This window comes from Biomphalaria glabrata, chromosome 5 (genome assembly GCF_947242115.1).
Source record: "Biomphalaria glabrata chromosome 5, xgBioGlab47.1, whole genome shotgun sequence".
Taxonomy (NCBI): Eukaryota; Metazoa; Mollusca; class Gastropoda; family Planorbidae; genus Biomphalaria; species Biomphalaria glabrata.
In genome coordinates, this window is record NC_074715.1 from 43,132,622 (window position 1) to 43,157,703 (window position 25,082).

The 25,082-nt window shown below is 33.7% G+C and overlaps 2 protein-coding genes across 2 annotated transcripts in view; one reads left to right on the plus strand and one right to left on the minus strand.

Moving 5' to 3' along the window:
- Positions 1 to 3,716, minus strand: part of LOC106063599 (coiled-coil domain-containing protein 178-like) — a 21,719-nt gene extending 18,003 nt beyond the window's left edge. Inside the window, exon 1 of the mRNA XM_056028530.1 lies at positions 3,638 to 3,716. The gene's annotated coding sequence lies outside the window, so the exon portion shown is untranslated. The remainder of the gene's footprint in view (positions 1 to 3,637) is intronic.
- LOC106063587 (polycomb protein Asx-like) lies at positions 3,713 to 23,337 on the plus strand. Its single transcript, XM_013221998.2, has 10 exons — positions 3,713 to 3,905; positions 7,217 to 7,376; positions 8,062 to 8,315; positions 10,651 to 10,764; positions 11,577 to 11,689; positions 12,285 to 12,358; positions 12,552 to 12,628; positions 14,149 to 14,180; positions 14,355 to 14,759; positions 15,407 to 23,337. The coding sequence occupies exons 2-10, from the start codon at positions 7,289 to 7,291 to the stop codon at positions 17,469 to 17,471; spliced, it is 3,222 nt and encodes a 1,073-aa protein (XP_013077452.2). The 5' UTR covers positions 3,713 to 3,905; positions 7,217 to 7,288; the 3' UTR covers positions 17,472 to 23,337.
- The last annotated feature ends 1,745 nt before the right edge of the window (positions 23,338 to 25,082 follow it).

The window sequence follows — 25,082 nt, forward strand, 5'->3', positions numbered from 1 at the left end:
AATTACAGATATGGGAATCAAATTGGAGCATATCTTTCTATCCAAAAAAAAATGCCAGTAGTTAAGAGTTGCTAAAATAAATTGAAGTGTTATTTATCTTATTCATGGTAAACAAGTTACACAAAATAAAAACTCTAAATACCCCTATAATAAATGAAAAAGTTATCACTGAATCCACATATTGAAGAAATTATTAAAAAATCAAAGCATTAGGGATAATTAAAATAAATTTTTACAAATCAAACAAAATTGAAATACTATTTAACCTTGTTTAGTCCAATATAAGAATATGCATCCTTTGTTTGGGCCGCCTCAGCTCAAGAAAACATTAAGAAACTAGAACAGATGTGATTTATAACAAACATTCACATTTGACACCAAAAGTAAAATCACTATTTAGAGACACTTCAGGACAGAAGACTAACAAGTAAAGTAGCAATAATACATATATAACATTGAACCATAGCTTGCAAATACAAAACACAACTAATAAAATATTCAGAAAGACACAAAGATAAAGGCACAATTCTTATTCCATATGCTAGGACAAATTTGTACAAGTGCTCCTTCTTCCCACTGTCATTAGAGCATGGTACAGGTTGCAGGAATGGGACAGGAAAATCAATGACTTAAAGAGTTTAAGTTTCTAATTAAAATGCATGACTAGATTAACACATGGAAATGGGTAGGACATTGTTATCTTCTCTTTTGAAGGAATGTCTGTAATTTATAAGATAATTTTAAGATGGCAGCCTGATCATGCAGTTTGCATGCTGGACAGTCGTTCGGATTTATCGATGGTCCTGGGTTCAAACCCTGCCTGCTCCCATCCCCCGTCGTCCTGGGGGAAGTTTAGACTAGGAAGTAAATTATCTTCAACTCTGAAGGAACATCCGAAACAAGTAAAATATAATAAATAATAAGATAACAGTCCAAAAAGAAAATAAAAAAAAAACAATAATGCTCTAAATGGCTACATAAATATAATGTATAATCTTTATAGTACAAGGTTATTAAATTATAATAGAGTGTTATCATATTTCTCCGCATATACCCTGCATAAGTGTATAAAAACAAAATCATACAAACCCCACCCTTATATATATATAGTTCGTCCATCGTTCGATGATGACCACTTTGTCATCCAGGGGGCTGAGGGCTTTGCACTGGGGTTTTATGCCTCCTCATGTGGCTGGTGAGACCTATGTGAGCCCAGAATGTCCGGCTGCACACTGTGCAGGTTATTCCAGCTGGAGCAGACAACGTATCACTATAAATACAAAGCTAGGGATCTATCGAGCTGTCATCCTCCCTACATTGCTCCATGCCTCAGAAACGTGGACAGTGTACAGAAAACATGCAAAGAAACTGAATCACTTCCACATGACATGTCTAAGAAAAATACTGAATGTCAAATGGCAAGACAAAATACCAGATACTGAAGTCCTTCAAAGAGCGGGTCTGCAAAGCATCCATACAACCCTGATGCAGTCTCAGCTGCGATGGGCAGGACACATCTGCAGAATGGAAGACCACCGCATCCCTAAACGACTCTTGTATGGCCAACTAAGTGAAGGAAAGCGCTCACAAGGTGGTCAAAGAAAGCGTTTCAGGGACAACCTCAAAGCTTCTCTGAAGGCATTCAGCATAGACCCAGCCACCTGGGAGACAGAGGCACATGACAGAGCATCATGGCGTCACGCTGTGAAAACTGGCGCACAGGTTGCTGAGAAAAAGAGAACACCGCTGGCAAAAGAAAAACGCTAGAGAAGAAAAGCAAGGCCCATGACACACCCTTATGAAAAGCATGTGAAAAACATGACTTGCTGAGCTGGGCCCTATGATTGGCCTGATTGTGCATGGGCTGGTGCTTGGCCTTATTGTGTAGGTTATTTATTCCCAGAGCAGTCAGCAGCACTGTTTGTAGTTTAAAATTCATAGCATACCATATAGTGTGCATAGTTTCTGTTACACTATAATATGTTTATGAGTAAAATTAATTTAGTTAAATAGTTGTCACAATTTTCAAAGTTTGATGTTTTAAACATATTTAGAATTCATTGATTCTCACCAAACTTAGCATGTTGTAACTTAAACATTCAGACAACAACTAGAGCAAATGAAATGAACTTTATCTCTTTATTTATCAGAGTTATACAACAGAAACGTGGTTGTGTTAAGGTTGTGACATCTTGCCCCACACCGAGGTAAGTTGACACAGGGCATGGGGTAAAATGTCATACATTAAAAAAATTGCCATATCTTGCTTTGTCTAAAAGAAATAACATATTTAGCCAAAACTTTGTTCTTGTAGTAGTTTCCTTAACTTGTCGTCGTGAAAGAATTATATATATGTGGAAATTCTTAAATGTTTTGGACCTAACATAGAAAGCTGTAGGTTTTTCTTCAAAACAATGTTTATTTTTTTCTATATAATTTTTTACACACATCTGTTTACTTCTCCCTGCAATGCACCCACCTCCAACCTATCTAAATAGTAGGACTAGAGAACTTCTTTCCTAAGCTAAATGTTGTGCTTGGAGGACAGATATTGTCTGTATGTTGATGCTGGCATAACCTTTGTAAACAACATTTTTTACTGAGAAAGTAGCTTAACACTATTTAGATAGCATCCACAAAAAAAGAATAAAAAAAAACAAATAATTATTAATAAACAAATATTAATATTAAAATTTGTTTCAAAATGCTTAATCTTCATTGGGGCAAATTGTCACAACTGTGACAAATTACCCCAACCTGTGTGACAACTACAGAACTTGCCCCACAACAGTTTTCTGAAAATTTATTTTAATAACATTTTATTGAGTCGAGCTTTAAGAAAAAAACTAATTTCAATGTGTAACTAATACATAGAGACATGAAACAATGTAATGTTGGACAATCATTTCAACAGTATAAGTGTTTTACAACAAAATTACGCAAAAATAAAATTCCACTTTCAGAACAGTCAAAACAATGATTCCTGATAACTTTAAAATACGGAAACGTATCAGCTTCGTTTTATAATTATTTGTATATGTTTCCGTAAACATCTCAAATGTAGTTTCGCATTTTTGATAGCGCATCAAATTATACCGATATAGTATAGTGTTTGTGACAACTTACCCTTGTGACATTTCGCCCCATCTTCCCCTACCCTGCACAGCTGCCATTCATTTGTAAAAACATTTATAACCCGCTGGTTTTATGGGTAAAAATATAGCAGTCATAATGTAGAGCCCTAAATTTAAGATAATTTATGTCAGTTAGGTATAAGCCTATAACTAGTATAACTTATAGCCTAGCAGGACTATGTCTATAGTTAAAGTTTAGTATTAAAACATTCTCAAGTATAGATCTAGATAACAGAATAATAAAATATAATTTGGAATTAAAGACAAAATGTTTTTAATCATTCAAGTCAATCTGATAATTTCATTTTTTTACTGTCGGAATTTAAAATAAAAAGAAATGGTCGTAGCTGAAATTCTGAAATTTACAATTACTGTCACTGTCAATCTTCACAAGTTACATCATCCTGATTTAGACATAGTTATTCTATAATAATAATAATAAACATTAAAACTATCAACTTAAATATACAACTCTTAGATCTATTTGTGAAAGTAGGACACACCTGAAGCTTTAATAAAATGGGTAAAAAAAATAAATTTGTTCAGGGTTAGCACTATCCGCCATCTTGACGCTTTACGTTTCCATGCACGGAAAACTACGGAAAATGTCGTAATGTCGTACGGAAGATTCCGAGTTAGTGAAACACTAAAGATGGCGACCGCCAGTTTGTTTGGCGTTTAAAATAAATGAATTAGAACTATGTTTTTATTTATTTTTTGAAATGCAGCTAATTGAAACGACGTGAGAGCCACATAACGGCTACTGTATCGGTAATTGCACTTGTACCCTTTATATTTACAATAGTATTTAATTTGCATTGTTTGGAAACATGAAAATGCTCATCGCCTTTCGTTACAAAAAAATTCGTTCCTTTCAATACTTTCAATTCAACTTGTCTTGTCTTTACAACTTACTGAACTTTCCCTGTTTCAACTCATCTCACTCAAGTCACCCCATTTAGCGCCGACTTTTGATCCATTCCAGACAAGATCCACGTCTAGTCTACTGAGCGTTACTCTCTAGATATAGATCTAGTATTCTAGATCTAGTTCTAGACTCAGTCTAGTCTCTGATTTTACTTTTAGATAGCCTCTAGACTAGACTCAGACTGTCAGTCACTGACTGTCATTCAAGTCACTGTATCCTAGTGTCTGTAGTCTGTAGTGAAGTGTAGTCCACTGTAAGACCACTGAGTTGACTGAGTCCACTGTAAGACCACTGAGTCCACTGTAGACTTCGATTTTTAATTATGGGGGTTGGTCTCAATAGAAATCATAAAAATGTCTTACAGTCTTCATGATATGTCTATATTTAAGTCATTGAATAACATCGTGTAGGAAATAATCATCTTCTTTTTTTAAGTAACTTCTGTGTAATGACTATTTCTTAAAAGAAAAGATTGTAGATCTATCTAGATAGTAAATCTAGTATCTAGTCTAGATCCCTCAAGGCTAACATTAGTAAGAGCTCATTCTTCCAATTCCAACTGTGTACAGATTATTAAATATTGCTTTTAGATAGAATCTCTCATCCGTCTCTTGACTTTCATTGTAGGGGTGCTGTAACAGATCATGTTTACAACCGAACCCTTTCATTTTTCTGGTCAGCAGCTGTTCGTAGCAGTAGATATTTTAACAATATCAATGTCCAACCAGCTTTTCTTTGGTCAACCCTTGCTTCGTGCTACATCCACTGTACCTTGAGTTAAAGGATGACTTTTGACAATGAGTTTTTTTAATGTCTTATTTACAATATGACCAAACCAACTCAGCTTTTGTATTCTAGATCTAGATTATTTTTTTAACATTTTTCATGTTTTTATTTTATAGTAATCTAGCTAGTATAGATTTGGTATCTGATTATGATTGGTAAAATCTAAAGAGCTAATTGGATTAAATTCTTATATAATTCTATTAGATTAGATACTACTGTACTCTAATTTGTCATTATATCAAACACTTTGATATTTTACCATTTGCTGTCTTATATAATACAGACGTTACTTCAAAAAAGAAGATTTCTTCTTCTTCTTCATCGTTCTCATTGTTATGTTGGAGTGTTCATATGACTAGACCAATACATGAGATGAACTGCGCAGTGGTTTCCAAATCAGGGAGCTCTCCATATAGTTTTCTTTCTATTGGGGTGATTTGGGGCCAATGTCTTATACGGGCCTCTTGGTAGAGAGAGCAGTTTTGGAGGACGTGGTCGGCATTTTCTGGTGATACTCCACATGGGCAGATTTCACTGGTTCCAATTTTGAGCTTCCGGAACATGTGTTGTCGCATTCTGTTGTGTCCGGTCCTGAGTCGAAAGATTAGACGTTGGTCTTGTCAGGATAGCTTATAGTAAGCATCATCTTTCTTGTGATTTGGATGGGAGCTCGTCCATTTCTCATTTATTTTATCTACAATTAATTTCTTCATTTCTTCTGGATAGAGTGCAGAGTTTACTTGTGAGTTTGTTCTCCCACTCTTGGCGAGTGTGTCAGCCTTCTCATTTCCTGCTAGTTGTATGTGAGCTGGTATCCATTGAATAACAGTTTTTTTGCTGTTGTGGAAAAAAAAAGAAGATGATTACGTCCTATCTTCTGTAGTTTAGATAGTGACTGTTAGAGATATAAATAATACTGTTATAACTCTGCCATGCGCAGCGCCATCCAGGTTAGTGCAGAAAGTGCGCACTTCTTGAAACCAGACTAGGAAGGATGTTTACATTAGGAGGGAGAATGATTTCCGCCCAAGTGAAGAGCTGAGATGAAGATGCTGTGACAAGGCAGATGTCCTATGTGTTTGTCATGTCTCCATGTAAATAAACATCTATGTCTCGTTGAGTTGCCTCCCTTCAGTTATTACAATACTATACAGCCGTATACATTAATTTACTGACTAAATTGTGCACTGTAAAATGTTTGGATTATATCTAGATCTAGTTATTTTGCTGTAAATTAGTGGCAATTTATGTAGCCATTTCAAAATCATAAAAAAAAACATCACATTTTGTGTGTATTGGATCACAAAATACTGGTGATATGATTTACAAGGAAATCACTGACTCAGATCCTAGGACTGACAGATTTGGCATATTAACATTTTGGTTAGTCAAGTTCTTGATTAATATTAAGTATTTAGAATAAATGGTTACATTTAAGTATTTGGCATTGGTAGATCAAATGAGGTCACTAATTGACAAATTAGCCAAAGAGGTCACTGTAAATGTCAGCCAATCAGAACCAGTGTGTTACAACAACAAAAAATAGAGTTTAAAGGTTTTTAATGTTAAATAGCCACTGCCAATAATTTCTATAATAATCTGTGTTCTTATTATTAACCCAGGTACATCCCAAATGGATACTGATATATTTATTTTACCTATGATTTCAGGATATTAGTACTTTTTTGCTCTCAACAAACTTTACAACTATCTTGGCCTTTGTATATAGTGTTTTTAGACCTTGCAGAGGTATAAAATGAATATAAAATTAAAAGTACGGCAAAAATAATTAAGATATTTCTATTGATAAAATTTAAAAAAAAAAGATTATTGATCTTTCTCAGGTAGAAAGGAAGAAAATAAAACATGTTTCAGTGGCTAGGCAGCTCAAACATTTAAGAACTTATGTACACTTTTTTTTTTGTACACTTATGTACACTTTTAGAGTCTCATTTAATTTCATTGCTATTTCTGAGTAATAAAAAAAAAACCCTTGTCAAAGTTTAATGCAATTCCATAAATTTTAAGTTTTTTTTTTTTATGTTAATGAAAAAAACATCAACATTATTTTGAGTTACATCTCTTCCCGGTTTGTAGTCTGATAATTAATACTGAGAAAAATGTCATATTCAAAAATGCTGTCATTAATACTGGCAACAAAAAAAATACACCCATTGACTTTTGCATAAGACCATATAAAAATGTAGATTGCAAAAAGGTACCTTTTGTAATTAAATTATTGCCTAAAAAACTTTTAATTAATTGACTAACCCTAATTTGGAGTTTAGCTTATTACTTTTATTATTCCCACCACTATATTGTCCAATTTTCTAAATAGATAATTAATTTTTATTTATTTATTTTGCAGGTGATTGAAAATATACAGATGTTTTTGGTTTAGATGAGTTTTTCATCAAGTTAGCAGAAACTGACTTCAAAGATGGAAAATCAGTTAGTGAAAGAAAGCATTGTCAAAGCGCTAGTTCCTAGTCGAAGAAGTGTGCGCCAGTCAATGCGCAATAAGAAATGTAAGTTTCTAAAAAACATGTATTCAATAAGTATTAATTAATTTGTTTATTTCTTGTTTAAGAAAGCTGCTGTACTAATTATAGCAATATTGTTTGAAAAATAAATGTAATCTTATTTCATCTATGTTTTCACTTATCATTGGCTTCCACTTATCCACCTGATCAGTCACTAGATGTAAAAGTCTTTTACAATATGCACTGCAGTATTGGCAAAAAATATATATAAATAGCAAGGTTTTTGATGTATTCAGTGTACAAAAATAGGAAGTGTTTTGTTTAGCGTTTTGTTTCTTTTGTTTAGCTTATCATGAAAATCTTCATGAAAATCTTGGATACTGCGTCTTTTTTTTTTTTTTTAATCATTTTTTTAAATGGATTTTTAAAGCACTTTAATTTGAAATTTTATAAGCTTACAGTATCCACTAAACTTACCTTGCATTTGTCAGGAAAAGTAACAAATGTTGGTTTTTTGTACACATTATTTAATGCCATATTCAACCATTGTTTAAAGAAATAGGTTTGAATCTTTATAAAGTGTTAGATCTTGTGGAACATAATGGAAAATAAATATTACCAAGATCAGGGCATTTATAGTGTATATTCATCAACCCACCAACAAATTTTACAGTGCTAATTTGTATCCCCCAGAGGACAATTATTCATTATCATTCACTTTCTTCCTCAGATAAATTTGACCCTTCAGATTTAAAGCCTAAACCACGAGCAGTCAATATTAATTCATCAACAAAAACCCTTCCTGCAACTGTTAGTAATGAAAAGACAGAAGAGTCTCTTCCCAGTAAATCTAATGATGTTGCTGTCAAATCAGGTCCAGTTCTTCCAAATGGTCTGGGAAATGTTTCAAATCTTTTTGCTAATCTTAAACCAGGCAGCAAAAGAAATGCCTTTCTAAAAACTGGAATAAAATTTAGTATGAGGGTAAGTTTTTCTTCATTGACCTAACATGTCAAAGAATTTATGGACTCATTTCAGTATCTATTAATTAAAATTTTATACCAATGTCAATGAGAACTACTCCCACAGCAGCCTGTGAAATAGACTCCAATATTGAACCTCTTAAGTTAAGGCGCAACAGAGCAGCATTAGAAGCTATTGAGAGATACAGAAGGTTGGAGGACGATCATCCAAATAAATTACTAACACAGAGAAATAGGAAAAACAACCAAAAAAAGCAAAGGACTCTGATCCAACTTACTGACGAACTAGCCCTAAAACACCACCTACCCAATAACAGAGAAAAAATTACCAGGTTTTCAAACATACACCCGGACTAAACTACAAACAACCAACCATCAAAACACATTTACTAAATAACACCTTAACAAAAGAATCAAATCCACTGGAGCTCAAAGTAGGCACGCTTGAAACAATCGAAAGCTATCAAAAAACAGCTATCCATATTTATACAGACGGATCAGCTTTCAAAGCTACCATCAATGCTGGTCTTGGTGCCTTCCTGGTCTTCCCTAAAAATAAACACTTTGAGATAAGCGCACCCTGTGGTGATTACTGCTCAAACTTCCAAGCCGAAATTGAGGCAATTACCATAGCACTCCAGACAGTGGAAAACAAATTATATGAAGGAGTGCAACCACCATCAGATATTGTTGTCTTTACAGACTCCCAATCTACTCTGCAAGCACTTAACAGCAGCACCTCAAACAGCCCAAGAGAGTTGACAACACTCATTGTGATAATCCACCAGATGATATCAAAATTAAATATCAATATTACACTACAGTGGATCCCTGGACACATTGGCATCATGGGAAATGAAAAGGCAGATAAGCTATCAAAGGCAGGTTCATCTATGGAACAACCAGATAGACCTGTTAACTACCTCACCCTAAGGTCAATGTTAGTCAACAATCACAAAGAGGAGTGGCTCAACCAATGGGCATCAGGAAACAAAGGCAGAGCCATGTACAGAGAAATGACTACGCCTAACAAACTGGACAGTATTAACTTCCTCCCCCGCAAAGAACAATCTACAATCTTCCAACTAAGAACAGGACACACACCACTATTAAATTACCACCTGAACAAAATAAACTCCACACAACTACCCCTTTGCAGACATTGCGCCCACCCCTTTGAAACCGTAAACCATATCCTCTTTGAATGCCCCTCCCTAATCCACCTTAGGCAGACCCTACTTCCACTACAGCCCAACATAACCAACACCCTTTATGGCAGTGCTGAACAGCTGAAGAAAACAGCACACTTTTTTTCCTTGGCACAGTCTGCAAAAGAGCTCACAGCTCAGCAGCAATAAAGCTGGCTAGAAGAAGAAGAAGATACCAATGTCAAAGAATTTACAGACTCAGTTCAGTAAACTGATCTATATAAGATAAGTCAGAGAATTTAGTCTTCTTCATTTGAATGTGATGCAGGTTAAATAAAGAAGACACGGATAAAATGATAACTTAAACTTTAATAACATGTATAATAACAGGCACGACATGGCCTAAATTGTGCCGATGTGCCTCAAATCAACATGTATAATATGAACAGGAACAGTTATTTCTTTAACTATTGTGGTATCAAAATATATTGCTAAGTTTAGGATTAGGAAACTTGCAAATTATCTGGCCGTTGCTCTCTCTCTCTCTCACTCTTCCTGAATATACAGGATGTTTTAGGCTCATATAAAGAAGTATGATCTAATGGTAGAATTAACTGGAACAATAATACAATGAATTCACATCAATTACTCCTCATTATCACTTTCTTCAATCCAAAAAAATCTTTCCTATTCATTCCACATGTGTGTCTATAAGAGTTTAAAAATGAACAGGGTTAGACTTATGCTGCCAGATAAAAAGGGAAGTTGCACCTGTATTATAAATTTTAATTAGGGGGACATTTACAACAGTATTTGATGAAAGAACTGAAGTAGATTAACTTCCGCCATTCCATATTTTCATGTTTTTTCCGCCATTGCATTTTTTCATATTTTTTTCTTCTGTCCACGTCTGTCTTTCTCTTGACATAGTTTCTACCACTTGTTTTACATTTTCTGATTATTTTAAATAATTTACTTACTCTGAATTTATAGGGCCTATCATTTGATTCTTTTATTTTGATAATTTAGAAAAATTTACTGTTTCATTGTAAAAAGCCACCAATTGATTCATTTAGCTTAAAAAAAACTTTATCGCAGAAATAGAATAATATATAATTAGATTTAGCAAGCTTGCCTAATTATTTCCTACCCCTAAATTTAAAATGTGTCATTCTTATTTTTTTTTAGCCTCGAAAAAGAAGTAGTAAACGTTCAAAATCTGTAGCAGCGCAGATAGAACAAACAAAAGATGGCTGCATTGATATGACCCCAGACTCCATTTTATGTAAAACAAACATGAAGGTATGAATTAAAATAAATTCTGATTGTCTACAAAGCATAGGTAAAGTTACTGACAAGTTAAAGTGTATTCAGAATGTCTTCAAAGCATGGTGCTGACTGGTCCTTTTTTTTTTTTCTTATAAAATATTTAAAAATAGGGAGGAAGCAATTGTTTTATGCATGTCCTTCTTAAAAGTTAATAGAACTTTATTGCTAAATAATTCTGCAAACATAGAATCTGTGATATGCTAGTGCAAATGGCTTTAGGAGCTATTATCACAATTTTTCTTGACTATTTTTACTGTGCCTAAAGTTGTATTATTGTATTTTCTGCCCGCTGTTCATGAAGCTGTATTATTATATATTTGGCCAGTTGTCCATGAAGTGTTTTTCAAGCTCTTTAATCCTGAAATCTATATAGTCCAATCATCTATTTATGTTGTTAATTGCTACAGAAACTTCTAAAGGAAGGGAGAAAAATTGAAGATGTTTTTTTGGTGAAACGTGTGAAAACAGATTTTCGGGGGCTAGATAACCTACAGGTGTAGGCCCTCTTCCATTCATTACCTTTTTTAGCATACAGTTTATTAAGCAACTAGCATCGTGCTATTACTCTGAAGCCAACATGTTTTAAATAGGTTTTTAAAAATATATTTATAGTTAAACTATATGTCTATAGAAATACTGCTAAAATGTTTTATATTATATCTTCTATAGTATTATGAGGGTAATTAAAAATTGTTGTATGGTGAACTATTATATTTGTTTTTATTACATTCTAAATTTTCTTTTTTTTTTTGTACAACTTATAAAAAAATTTTTATCTACCATAGGGATTGATAAATTACAAGACATTTAATCAGTTGCCAGTGGATTATCAACACAAGCTAGTGACTTTACTTCCTCAGTGTGATCAAATCCCTGTGGCAAATTCCACAGACCTCAGGTAATTTTTGTTTGGAACCAAAAAAAAATGAGTGTGAAGAGGAAAGTGATTTTTTATTACAAAGTTTATATCAACTCACTATGTGTGGTAAAAAATGTGTACATGTTATTTCTACCACACCCAATCTTGGATCAAGCTGAACTTGTTCACAATTATTTCTTTTACATGCCAACACAAGAATCATTTTAAAAAATTAACCAATTAGTTAATTAACTATTCGTAATTAATTATTTTGTTTTGTGTCTCTAGCAAAATACATTTAAATTGCGATCATCCAGATACCCCCTTCTTTCTCCCCTAACCCTTTTGCAACTGGTCCAGACAATCGATAGGATCATAGCATATTGAAAAAGTTAAAAGCATGAAATTGCGTAAAATAAAAACAATTAATAAAAATATTTCTAATTGCAGATTTATTATTGTCAGTCTAGATCTATTACAAATTTAATTAAATGACTGATCCAAACTAATTGATACAACTACACCTAATATAAGCTTTGTTGTTGTTGTTTTTTAAGGTTTTTTTTTTTTATTTTGCTTGATATTTATCATAATTTACTTTTTGAATTATTTTCATTATTTTTTTTTTTATCAGATTAAGCTCCACTGCCCTGAATAATGAGTTTTTTGCAAAAGCATGCATGGAATGGAAGGACAGACTTTCAGAAGGTAGAAGAGAAATATAACTTTAGTCTTATTATTTGTAGCATAATAAACACTCTGGAAATCTAGAACATATTAAGATGTGATGAATGAATGATTATAAAAGTTACAATAAGTAGACTTGTCATGTTTTGTATTTAAAAAAAAAAAAAGAAAATTGTGTTAGGAATCACTAATTATTTTAATGGTTTCATTTCAGGTGAATTCACAGCAGAAAATCAACAGCGCCTAAAGTTAGATGAAGAAAAGGAGCTTAATAAAATGGATGCTTGGAAGGTAGTCATTTATTTTGCATGTGTTTAATATTTGAAAGTCATTTGTTTTAGAAAAATAATTAAGTCTCTTTATTAAACATGAGTAATAGATGGTTTTGAGCAGGATTCAAACCCAGGGCATTCTAAGACTCTTATCATATGGCTGAAGAGACATGATGATTAAACAAACAAGTGTTCAGCTGACTATTCAAAGATTGCTACTTAGATTTAGGCACTATGATTGTTGTGATTTGAAGTTCGGTAGTTTTCTTAACAAGCAGGACCTGGCCTCAGCCAAAAAAAAGAAAAGACTGTTGGTTGCCATATTAAAGTCTCATTAACTATTACCTCAGAAATAGATGATATCAACATCCTCTTCTATTTGTACCTTTAGATCTTGAAAGACATATCCAATATCACATGACCAGCTGTACTGAATTCCAATCTATTACTTGGTTCTGTTTAAATACAAGTCTTCAAAATGGCTACTGTCATATATTTTCCTATTTTAGATTTTGCAAATAGTGATTCAGCTTCTGTTACAAACCTTGTTTGGTAATAGTAATGATAGGGCTAAATTTTGAGTCTTACTCTACATCAGGCATTGAAAATTTGACCATGGCTATCACGGGGGGTTGTGAATGTGTGTAGGGTATAGAAGGTGTGTGATTTTTATGTTAGTTGATGATGTGAGACTGAGAGAGTTAGTCGAAGTTGTATATGGGTCTTTGAGAGAGTTAATGGAGAGGTGTGCTGTCTAATTAACTATTTTTGTTTTTGCTTGATCTGATGAAACACATTGATTTTATGTATTTATATTCAGTAGTTTAATAAATTGTTTATTAACTATATGAATGAGTTGAGTCTCCTTTGAGAGTGTTCCATTACTCCACTGTTAGATGTTAAAATGTTCCCTTCAGCAAAAGACTGAACTAGGGCTTGGAGTTACTCACCATCCCCCTAGACAAAGATCTTCACTTAAGGCAACCTCAATATATGGACTGTTTGTGACAGCTTCTTGCAAAAAAAAAATCTAATTCACCATTTACTGTTGCTAGAAATACCCAGTTAAAACCATGTCTGGTGAATTGATATTTTACTAACCTTATAGAAATAGTGGAGAGGTGGAGCATTGGATTATTATTTCTGCTCAATGTAACTATAAATTTGTTATTGTTCTATATTCACTGTTAAATATTGATCACAATTAGAGAAAAGTAAAACATAGAAAAGAAAAACTCTGTTTAAAAAATTCATGTTAGATCCTTGTGAACTTAATTTCATGGTTGAACACACAAAATTAAGAATGCCGTCAAACCAAAAAGCAAAATAAAAAACAAATTCAAGAATACAGTAAAAATTTCAATCTTCTAAAAATCCTAGTCCAGTTTGAGTACATTTTTCTACAGCTTTTCTTATGGTATTAGGTAACTAAGAAGGAAAACAAACAATGTATATATCAAATCCTATTTAGAACTTTTGAAATCATTTTCAGACATTTACGCTTACATTTATTCATTCATTTTTTTTTTGTTGTTTCAGGCAAAACATTTTGAGCCTGTATGGGGTCACAGGTATGTCTTTTTTACTACCATAAAAATGCGGTTTAAGAAATGAATATTTTAAAAAAGTTGTCAGTTGTTTTTAGGTTGCTTTCTCATTTATTTTTTTATCAAATTTTAATTGAATTAAATTTTTATTTTTTTTTACCATAAATAATTAAACCAATTAATATTATTTGTTTCCAGTAAAATTATGTCAGATGTACCAAAAGCAACAGGGCCTTCTCCGAACAAGATCAATTCATCGCATGAAAGTCAGATATCCAAAACAAAGCCCATGATGAAATCTAACATGCGGGTCTCATCTATGATTCACAAACGCTCTTTAACCCGAGCCATTCGAGCTAGTGTAGAAAGCTCTCTTCCGGCAAAGAAAAAATTTGCCCAATCGATTAATGATGCATATGATGTAGCCAATAATCATTCTCCTGCTGATGGGGCCTCCTCCTGCTCCCCTATTCAAGCATCCAGTTCATCTGCATCAGAGTCTTCCCCTAACTCAACCTCTTCCTTGTCCAGTAACAATTCATCTTTGGATTCTGTGATAGCAGCCAGCAGAGAAGCCTTAGCGAAACAGGTGGAGAAACTAAGGTGAGATATTTGACTTCACATACCACTTTAGCATGGCCTGTTCAAGTCCTAAAGTCTAGTATGGCCTGTTCATGTCCTAAGGTCTAGTCTAATTTTTGGACATTCATAAAAGCACATCTCTCCAAGACAAGAGATATCTGGGCTGTTTATAGGAGTTGGATCAACACAATGCAGGCCAAGTAAATTCTAAAATAAGAATGTTAAATATCCTTGCCACCATTGGCATTTAAACTGGAGACTCATTACGATAACCAATCCATTTTTGATTCTCAGCACACTCTGCCTTTTAACTAATCAAATAAAAAAAAAAAAACAACTAACAAATTATAGAAAATTAATGAAACTGTCATGCATTGGGGTGTATACATTTTTTTGTCATTGTTCTCTACCCTGCAACTAAATGTGAATATTTATTTTTTACTTTTAAAGGCCGATAATGATTGTTTAAAAATAAATAAATTATGTAAAATAATCAATTAAAATATTTTTTATTTTTGTAATAACAAGTCAGGTTCTAAACTTGTATTTTTGTAATAAGAAGTCAGGTTCTAAACTTGTATTTTTGTAATAACAAGTCAGGTTCTAAACTTGTATTTTTGTAATAACAAGTCAGGTTCTAAACTTGTATTTCTATTTCCTCCCATCAGATCAGAAGACAGGACTGAGATATTGGGTGTTACGCCGGCTAAAAAGAGGAAATTGTCAGGAGCATCATCAATAACTACAAGTCGGCCTACGCAGCAAATGCAGGCTACTGCAAGAACTCTGGCCCAAGTCAGAGCACAGACTCAAGCTGCTAAGAACAAATCACTAAATGTCTCTTCACCCAGTAAAGTTGCAACATCTGATTCTGGTTCTCCATCGTCTACTAGCTCATCACAGGGTATTACTCGCACTGTTACCATGACTTCCACAGGCATTATAATAAAAACTCAGGGACAAACCAGAACCCTAGCCCAAATGAAAGCCCAGACTCAAGCCACCAGGGCTGTTTCTTCTGTGCCCACTGGTCCAACGCCACCTGCTCAAAACAATCAGACCATGCGCAGTTTGTTGTCCAGTGGCCCGCTTAACAAACCACCAACGCAGACTAGAACACTTGCGCAGATTAAAGCCCAGACACAGTCAAGGGCTCCAATTCAACCTCAGGTTCTCAAACCACCTCTGTCTGCTGTTACAGAGGCCAGCAAAGCTCAACATGTTCCAAACATTTTGTCCTCTTCAGCCAGCAGCAAGATGAGAGCTTCCCCTGTTTCTCTTGATCAGCAAGCAGACATTAACTTGAAGAGATCTATGCAGATTTGTCAAGCTGAGTTGGAGAAAAGTTTGAACAAAACAGCCGTTAGTGTTAATGCTAATTCTGTTCAGTCACCGAAGACTCCAACTCCTCCCCCTCTGCAAGTTACCTGTGCCTCAAAAATTGTATTTACTCAGCCACATACAGGACTTACTAGTGTAAGTAACGGACGTGTTGTTAACAGTCCTTCCCCTCAACATCAATTTATCCAGCCAGTGTCTCCAGCTAAGACCCCATCTCGCTCAGGAACACCAACTACTCTTGTAGTGAACAGGGGTAGAATTTCTCCAGCTATCCCCAAATTCGTTTCACTTCCTGGGAGCACGGCACAATCATTAGAAACTACTGGTAATAAGATCATTGTTGTGTCTAACGTGTTAAGTCCTGTTAAAGACACTCAAAACACAGTTTACTTGCTCAGCACTGCTACCACCCAGGATTTGTCTGGAACAACTAGACTCTCTCCAGCAACTCACTTACCAACCAGCGGATGTGTTTCTCCTGCTGATAATTCTAGCCTGACGCAGAGGAAAATTATCACACAGGATGCTCTCCGTGCATTTTTAAATGCACCTCCTCGAGCAGCTAGTGCACCTCCAAATAATCCAGACTCAAAAGTAGATACACCCACTACAGCAGCCATAGTAAGGTCTGCAAGTGTTGGTAATAATGGGATTCTTCCGCCTCAGTCACCTTCTTCCGTAACATGTTCGCCTTCTATACCATCGCCGCCAACACACCAAACATTCACAGTTTCTTTGGGTGATCTACCTCAGGGCATAACAATTCAGAACTTTACAAATCCTTCTGGGCACCCAGCTGGCAATATTTTCATTCCCAATAATCAAATCCGTGTGTTTTCTAGGACTTCCTCTCCAGGAGCAGCTTCTCCTGCTCCTCCGCCAGCTTCTCCATCCAATATATCCGCAAGTTTTTCTGTACACAAAGTGGACCTGTCTGCTGGCACACCTACTATTCCAAATCCCATACCTCCTCTTCGGTTTTCACCATCACCAATTGTAGCTCCAATGGGTAATGCTAGTCAGACACTTGCAGGGAAAAAACTTAGCACAGCACGAATAATACATGTATCTGGACCAGGGAAAATGTTACCAGTAGTAACTCAGCTGTCCAGCCCAGTCAAACTTGGAACTGTTACTATTCCTCCTGTAAAATCAAGTGTTGTTACTAATGTCCAGCAAGTGAGACCAGTTAGGTCACCTACAGTTCTCAATGTTCAAACCTGTCAAATGTGTCAGCATCATTCTGGACTACCAAATGACCAGAGCTCAGAAGGCAGTACTTGTGCATGCAATCATAAAGCTATGGTGGTATGTAAAAAGTGTGGCGCTTTTTGTCACAATGATTGTATAGGTCCATCTCGACTCTGTGTTACATGTTTAGTAACAACTTAGCACTCTTTGTTATTTTCCTTGTTTAATAGCAACATAGCATTCTCTTGTTATTTATTTGTTAATTTATTAAATCATTTAATGGAGGGTTATTAAAACAAAATAATTAGAAAATCAGTCAGGTCTAGAAATGGGTGGAAATACATTACTGCTTTTAATATAGTTCCATTAAATGAATGTTTGTTTCTTTGTTTTGATTTCAAGTTTTTATTCCTATTTTTGTGCACACTAAACTGGATTTCAGATTTGGTTGAGAGAGATTGGTTTCTACAAAGCACTTCAATGGAGTTTCACATTTTGTTACTAACTTTTTTTAAAAATAACTATTAGTGAATATTATTTTGAAAAATTTTTGAGTGGTTATTTTCTTGATGCTAAAAATATTTCCCTATCTTTTTTTCCTTACATTTTTAAGTGATAGTTTAGTTTTAGAAATTCAGTTGTTACAAATGAAAAAGACTCAGTTTACCAAAATATGTTAACTTTGAAACCTGTAATGGTTTGCTAAAGCAATGTTAATTTGAAAAGCTCACTGAATAAATTAATACTTATTACTTTTTAATTCAGCATGTTATCTATCATATAATCTAATACAATGTTTCATATATTTCTAAAAAAAAAACAACAACAGAAAGGCCAGTTCAATTATCACAAGATGAATGGCTTATAATATGGATTAGGAATAAATAGACTAAAAATTGTAAAGGAACACCTAATAACTAGAGTTCTTAAGGATATCTTTTATCCAATAAGTCAAACTGTTTGAACTTATAAGCTGAAACTAAAGCTGTTTAAATAACTGTTTTTGTTTTGTTTTTGTTCGAAACTTTGAAATGTTCACATTGGTAAGAGTTTCTTATGTTGAAATTTTCTTTTTCTACAAATATTGCCAACAGTGAAAATAAATCTACTGTCTGTTTTTAAGAGTTGACAAATAATTTAGCCATTTAATTTTGTAATTGAAAAATCCCTGTCTACTCATTTTGCGCAACATGGCTGTGAGTGCATTTAATACAAGTAAAACTTTTTTTGTCTTTTCTACTATAGAATACCCAAAACATGTGTAATTGGAATCTGGTAATATTGTTGTGTCCATGGCAAGGATTTTGTTAAAACCATTACATAAACATTTTTATAACCAGTTTTATGTTTCTTAACCACATGAAAATATCTGTTTCATGTCAGGGGAGATTCTAGCATATTTTCACATCATTGTAGAAAATTTTCAATTATAAGTACTACAGTCAGTTAGATTTTATGGGATACGGTTGGTTTAGCTATGGTTCATTTTCACCTCCATCTCAAATATTTTCAAAAGATAGTGACACTGATCTGTCATATTGTGAACTGTTCCTTGTGGAATTATCCTCAGGCCCATTTCGATATTATACTGACAAAGACAATTTTTACTAAAGGCATCTTTCAACTTGTTTTTACTCAGTCGCATAAAGGACTTCCTAGAAAGAGTTGCAAAATGGTCGGGCACCGTTCTGCACAATGGGCGGCAAGCTGTTTCCACTAAGATCTCTCACTGGCAATGTCTGAAGCCCAATTAGCAGGTTATTCTTGAACTTAGAATTATTTGATTACCAGGCCCGAGACCTACACAGAGGGAATAAATCTTTACTATTTACTATTTAAATGTTTTCTTAACGTGTACCTAAAATCTTTGATGCCATACCTATGTGACATGCAGCATATTTATAGTTCCTTTGCTTTAGTTAATTTTTAGTTGGCCACATCTTTTAAGTAACTGTAATAGCTCAAATGCAGTATTTTTCTTCTAAGTAAATATGTTTGTTAAAGCTATTCTTTTTTTATCTTATTATTTCAGTTTTATATAACTTTTAAATAAAATTCAAGAATTTTGTATATGGATAAATATAATGCTTTAAAATCATTTCCACTGAAAGATAAGTTTTTCAAACATTTTGGTTCACCACTATTTTGTTTGCATAATTTTGGTTTAATAGGATCACCCACAGTTCTATGGACGATGTCTATCACAGTTTTATTTACATCATGAAAGTAACTATTTAGCTTAAAACCAACCTTATTCACACTTAGCTGGGTTTTCTTTTTCTGCACCAGAATACTTTTTTTGTGTGTGAAATATATATTTTAATAGGACAGCAAATGTATAATGTAATCTTTATACCACCTAGACTTCAAGATTCTTAATTTATTCATCTATTCTTTTTTTTTGGGGGGGGGGGGGATCAAATCTGCCACTAATGTGCATCGGTAATCTGTGCCTTGAAATGATTCAGGACATAAGTGTGGGTAAATTTTTCATATTAAAATAATGCAGCTAGTTCTCCTGAGCAGGGTCTGAAATGGGGGTTGGGAGAGTGTCTCTTCCCCACCATGTGATAAGTCTGGGCATTAGTGAATTAAGCAAAGAATGTTTCTCTGAGCTTGATATGATATGCAATATTTGTTCATTGATCAATATGTTTCATCCTGTCAACAACACATTTTTAAACAGACTGTACATACCAGTTTGAAATGACTAGCATACATTAGTGCTTCTTTTTTATTTTGCTTTGGGAGATAATTGAAACTCTTGTGTTTGAATAGTTTTTGTTCTATGATTTCTTTTTTCCCTAGGCATTATCTTTGTTTGTTTGACCATTGGAGTCTGGTATAAAATTGTATGTCTACACTATATTTGTATTTAATAACCCAAAGCCATTTACTAGCTTTTAGGTGTTACTGGTAATGTCTAGCCTCAATGTGCTTACATAATGACATCTTCTTACTCTCCCCTTAGGATTAATGAAACCCTTAAGAGAACCGTTTAGAGTATAGATACACAACTTTCTAAAGTAAAGTAAATATGTCTAGATGCAGCAATATTTCAAGTGAAATGGAATAATGGTCATTTTGAATTGATTTCATATGCAGGAAGAGGATTTTAATTTTTAAAGTTATATTTTTTTGACTGCTTATGCAAATTATGTTTATTATGTTATGGAACACTAAAAAAAATATTTTCCCCCCTCTTTTACAAAATTATTTAAATATGTATAATATAGAGTCCAACAGGATCTGTTTCTGATACCTATAATTTTACTCATATTTGCATACAAGACATTTTAGCATCACTGAAAAAATAGAAGAAGAAATTAAAAACTTTCATTAACTTTCATTCTTTTATTTTATTCATTGAGATGTACAGATTGTTACAATACACATTTCTGAGTTTTAAGTATGTGTCATTTTAGATTCATGCTTGGTGGAATTTTGTTTCTCTTGTTGTTTTCAGAGATATTTTAGTTTTAGAAAATCAAAATATTCCTTTTCAATGTTAAAAATGAGTTTTCTCAAGCACTGAGCTAGACCTTAAACAACAAAAACTTTACTCTAGCTCCGCTGCTCTGTACTAACAAATACTTTGGTCTCTTTCTCATCTCTACATTTGTATCTCTACATTTGTGTTTAAGTTAGCAAGAATTTTTAATTCCCTTGATTGTGCATTTTATTTTTTCAACTGATTTTTTCTTCTTGCTAAACAGAAAAAAGAATATTTCATACATTTCAAAATTAATGACTTTCCTTCAATGAATAAAAACTATTAGTGCTGACTTTATGATTGTAATGATTGTAAGCCTAGCTTTTTTTTTAATACAGTTGTTCACTTCAAACACAGTTGTATAAATGTTACTGCTTAATACTAAAGTAATACTTCATCTGATGCAATATTGACTATCAACAAAGGATGAAGTTTATATTTTTTAGTAACTCTTAAAGTTTTGTTTAAATTATATACTAACACATCTTTGTATGAAATGTAAATCAGTGCAATGATTTTTCCCCCAATATATTTTTCTTCTTCATTTGTTGTTTTTCCTTCACCTAAGAATTTTTAATGCTTATGTAAATGTTACTTAAAATTTTTTTCATTTAGCCATACTTACTGTGTAAGCAAGTTTTTCTGACCAATTGTACATTTTGTAGATACTGACTTACTTTAAAGGTCACTGTCTAATGTTGTCTGTTTTCTTAAAGGTGCTGGTGTTGTTTGAATCATTGATATATATAAATATATCTTTGTAGCTGGACAATAATTTGGTCATTTTGTTAGAAGAGTAAATCATTTGTACACATCTATTTGTTTTGTGAAACTTTTTAGCTCTAGGGCAACATAACAACAACTTGTGTGATGGTGGCCCATGAATTAAAACAAAATGTGAAAGAAATGTTTTCTTGAAACAGTCACATTTTAGGTTTTAAGTGATGGAAAGAAATCTAAAAATAAAACATGAACTCAAACAACTCTGAACTATTAGTTTTGTTGACCTCGGCTTTAGGTTTTGGAAGAAAAAAATGAAAGTGTCCAGTAGTCCTTGTTGCATTAACCAATTCAAATACATTTTATAGAATCAGAAAGCTTTTTTTTTTTTTTCCCTTTCATAGAAATAAAATAAAATGATATTAATCACATAAAGTGCTGAATGAAATGTCCCCTTCATTCATGCGAGACAATAAATAGGCCCACATAGTTGACTTGTGTTGAGTTCATCCACATGATAAGTGGCACAAGTTGCCCAGAATGGCCAACTTTGTCATATTATCTCCTGCATGTAAATGTTTCAATCTATGGCTCTGTGCCAGGACATCTTTCTTCTTGTATAAGGTTCCCTAAGTCCTTTCACTTTCTGTTAGGGTGCATTCACATTCTGTCATATCTCCAGGGCCGGTCCTAACAATTGCGCGGCCCTATGCGAAACTGATAGTGTGGGTGGGAATAAGGGTAATAGGTGAAAATTAAGATTTTGTATCAGAAAATAAATTTGACTTTCAATTTTATTCATTCTTTGCTAAGTACATAATTGCAATCAAATTAACTTAAACTTTATGAACCTTGCAACCTACGGTATATTGATATGCCAGTGACTATAAAAGTAAATAAAGTATTGGAACTTCCGATTAAGGTGAAATTTTGCCCGATTGTTACATTTTATTACATGAAAGCTGACAATGCCTTTTTTCTTTTATTCGGCGTGGATTGGCGTTTTCTGCAATGAATGACACCCACAAATGACAATTTTGTCTATTTTTCAGATTTTAATAAATTTGGGAGATTTCCAGGAATTTTTTGTATATATTTTTCAATTTGATAATTACACTTTTAATTAGCACGGGGCCTATGATAGCGCAGGGCCCACTGCGACCACATTGGTTGCAGTGGCCTAAGACCGGCCCTGCATATCTCCATTCTGACTAAACCTTTGCTATTTTCTCCAACATTTGTTTATAACATTTTTTTTATTTAGCTGTTAAAATAAGATCTTGTTTATTGACACTGAGCTTAACAAATTTCTTTCAGAATTATTTCATCTGACAAGTGGCTGACATGTCTAAGCCAATGCTGTTTATAAATTTAATTAATTTGGCAATTAGTTGTGAGTAGACATTTTCAATACTGTGTTTGTTATTTGCCTGAAAATGTTTCATTATCATTTTTTTTTTCATCCCTAGTAATTAAGTTTGTTCATCATGTCTTACCCATTAGAGTTGTGGTTTGTTTTTGTATGTGATTCACTAAATGTAATGTTTCTTTTCCGGGCTATACTTGTGTTTGATAAGAAATTCTACGTTTCTACCCATCACTTAATAAAATGTGACATTGTTATTACTATTGTAGTTTACTTGTGTAAATATTTTCATTTTTATTGGATCTATCAATTGAAAGTTCACAAGATTAATGCTGATTGTTTCTATGTATGCAGTTTTGTACATAAACCAAAGTTTTGGTGTCATATAGACATGTATGCAAATGGAATAATATAACCTCCTTACCCCCGCCCCAAACATGTTTTGTTCTTCTTCAGATCATTCAATAAATATGTTCTTTGCAATACAACTCACTTGGTTTGGGTTTTTTGTGTTTGGATAGTTTTTTTTGTAATCATTTAGTTAATAAAACACTTTTCTTCCAAAATATTAGTGAGACAAACTATCATACAGTGGGAAGACCAGGGGAAAACATTGCAAAGCAGGCTCTGGAATGGAACCCACAGGGTGAAGAGAAAGGCTGAAAGCCCAAAGCAACAAGAAGCGAAGATGGACATCAACCAAACAGAGGGGAATAGCACAGAATACAGTCTGATGGTGAAGTACTGTTATACAATCCCTGAGCTTCACTGGGACTAAATTAAACTATCCTAAAATTCTAGAATAAAGAAACGACTATGAAAATAAGTATCCCATGCAATGAAAAAAAAAGAATTACTTTTATTGTATTATTATATAATTATCATTATTTTTTTTTTAGTCATCTCTTCAGATTGAACAATATAATCCCCCTACCTCAACAAGTTAAACTGCCCCATTACATGGTCTGCAAGTGCGTTGCTGTTGTTTCAGTAAGACTTAAGAAAAAGCACAGCAGATTGTATGTAAGCTTTTCTTGGTGCCAGACCTCTGTGTACTTCTTGTTAGTTTCACATTGTGAGGCTGAAATCTTGGCCCATGCCATACTTGTTACAACAATAAAGGCATTTAATAGTCACAAGTCAATAATATAATACTTACATAAAATGTAACCAAAGTTAACTAACGGAGAGTCTGTAAAGACAGTCAGATTTTCTTACAGCAGTATTTTTCTTGATTTTGCACTCGGGTTTTAGATACTTCAAGACTTCAAGTCCGTGCTACAAAGACTTCTGCTATTGTACTTTTTGGATTTATTCCATTCTCAAATCATTGATTGTGCAATCTTTTAAGTGTGCGATTCCTCTGGTGGGTCTCAATAAGCATTTCTAGTTTTGCCAAACGGTTGGATTTATCATTTCCTAAAATTCCACAATGGGATGGAATCCATTGCATCGTTCCTTTAGGCGCTCCTCGTATATCATTGCCTTTACCATTTGGATTACCCACGTCATGGAGCCATCGAAGGGTTTGTGATCATGTATTGGGACCCCTCAACTCAAGAAAACATTAAGAAACTGGAACAGACAAAAAATAGAGCAGTGAGATTCATAACAAACGAATATTCACATTTGACTAGAGTAACACCTTTAGTAAAATCACTAAATTTAGAAAGCCTTCAGGACAGAAGACTCAAAAGTAAAGTAGCAATAATACATAAAACACTGAACCATAATCTTCAAATACAAAAACAAAATTTAATAAAAATACTCTGAAAGACACAAAGATAAAGGCACATTCCTCGTCCCATATGCTAGGACAAATTTGTACAAATACTCCTTCTTCCCTAGTGCTATTAGAGCATGGAATGGGTTGCCTCAGCTAGCCAGGAAAACCAGTGACTTGGCAGAATTTAAGTCATTGGTTAATATGCATGACTCACAATGCATGACGCGTAGGACGTAATCATCTTCTTTTTTTGAAGTAACGTCTGTATATTATAAGATAAGATAAGATGTAACCATTGAAAGTGAGTCTGTGAAGAGGATGAGATTTGGTTGGCATTGGCCATCAACGCTGACACCTTTTCGATGTTATCGCAGCGCCTTAAGCCTATATTTTGTTTGTTAACAGCGCCCTATTATTATGCTAGAAACGAACTAGTATTCATTCTCTGGCGCTGTTTCGTTAAAAAGAAACAAAATTCATCGTAGGCCTATTATAAGTAGTATCATC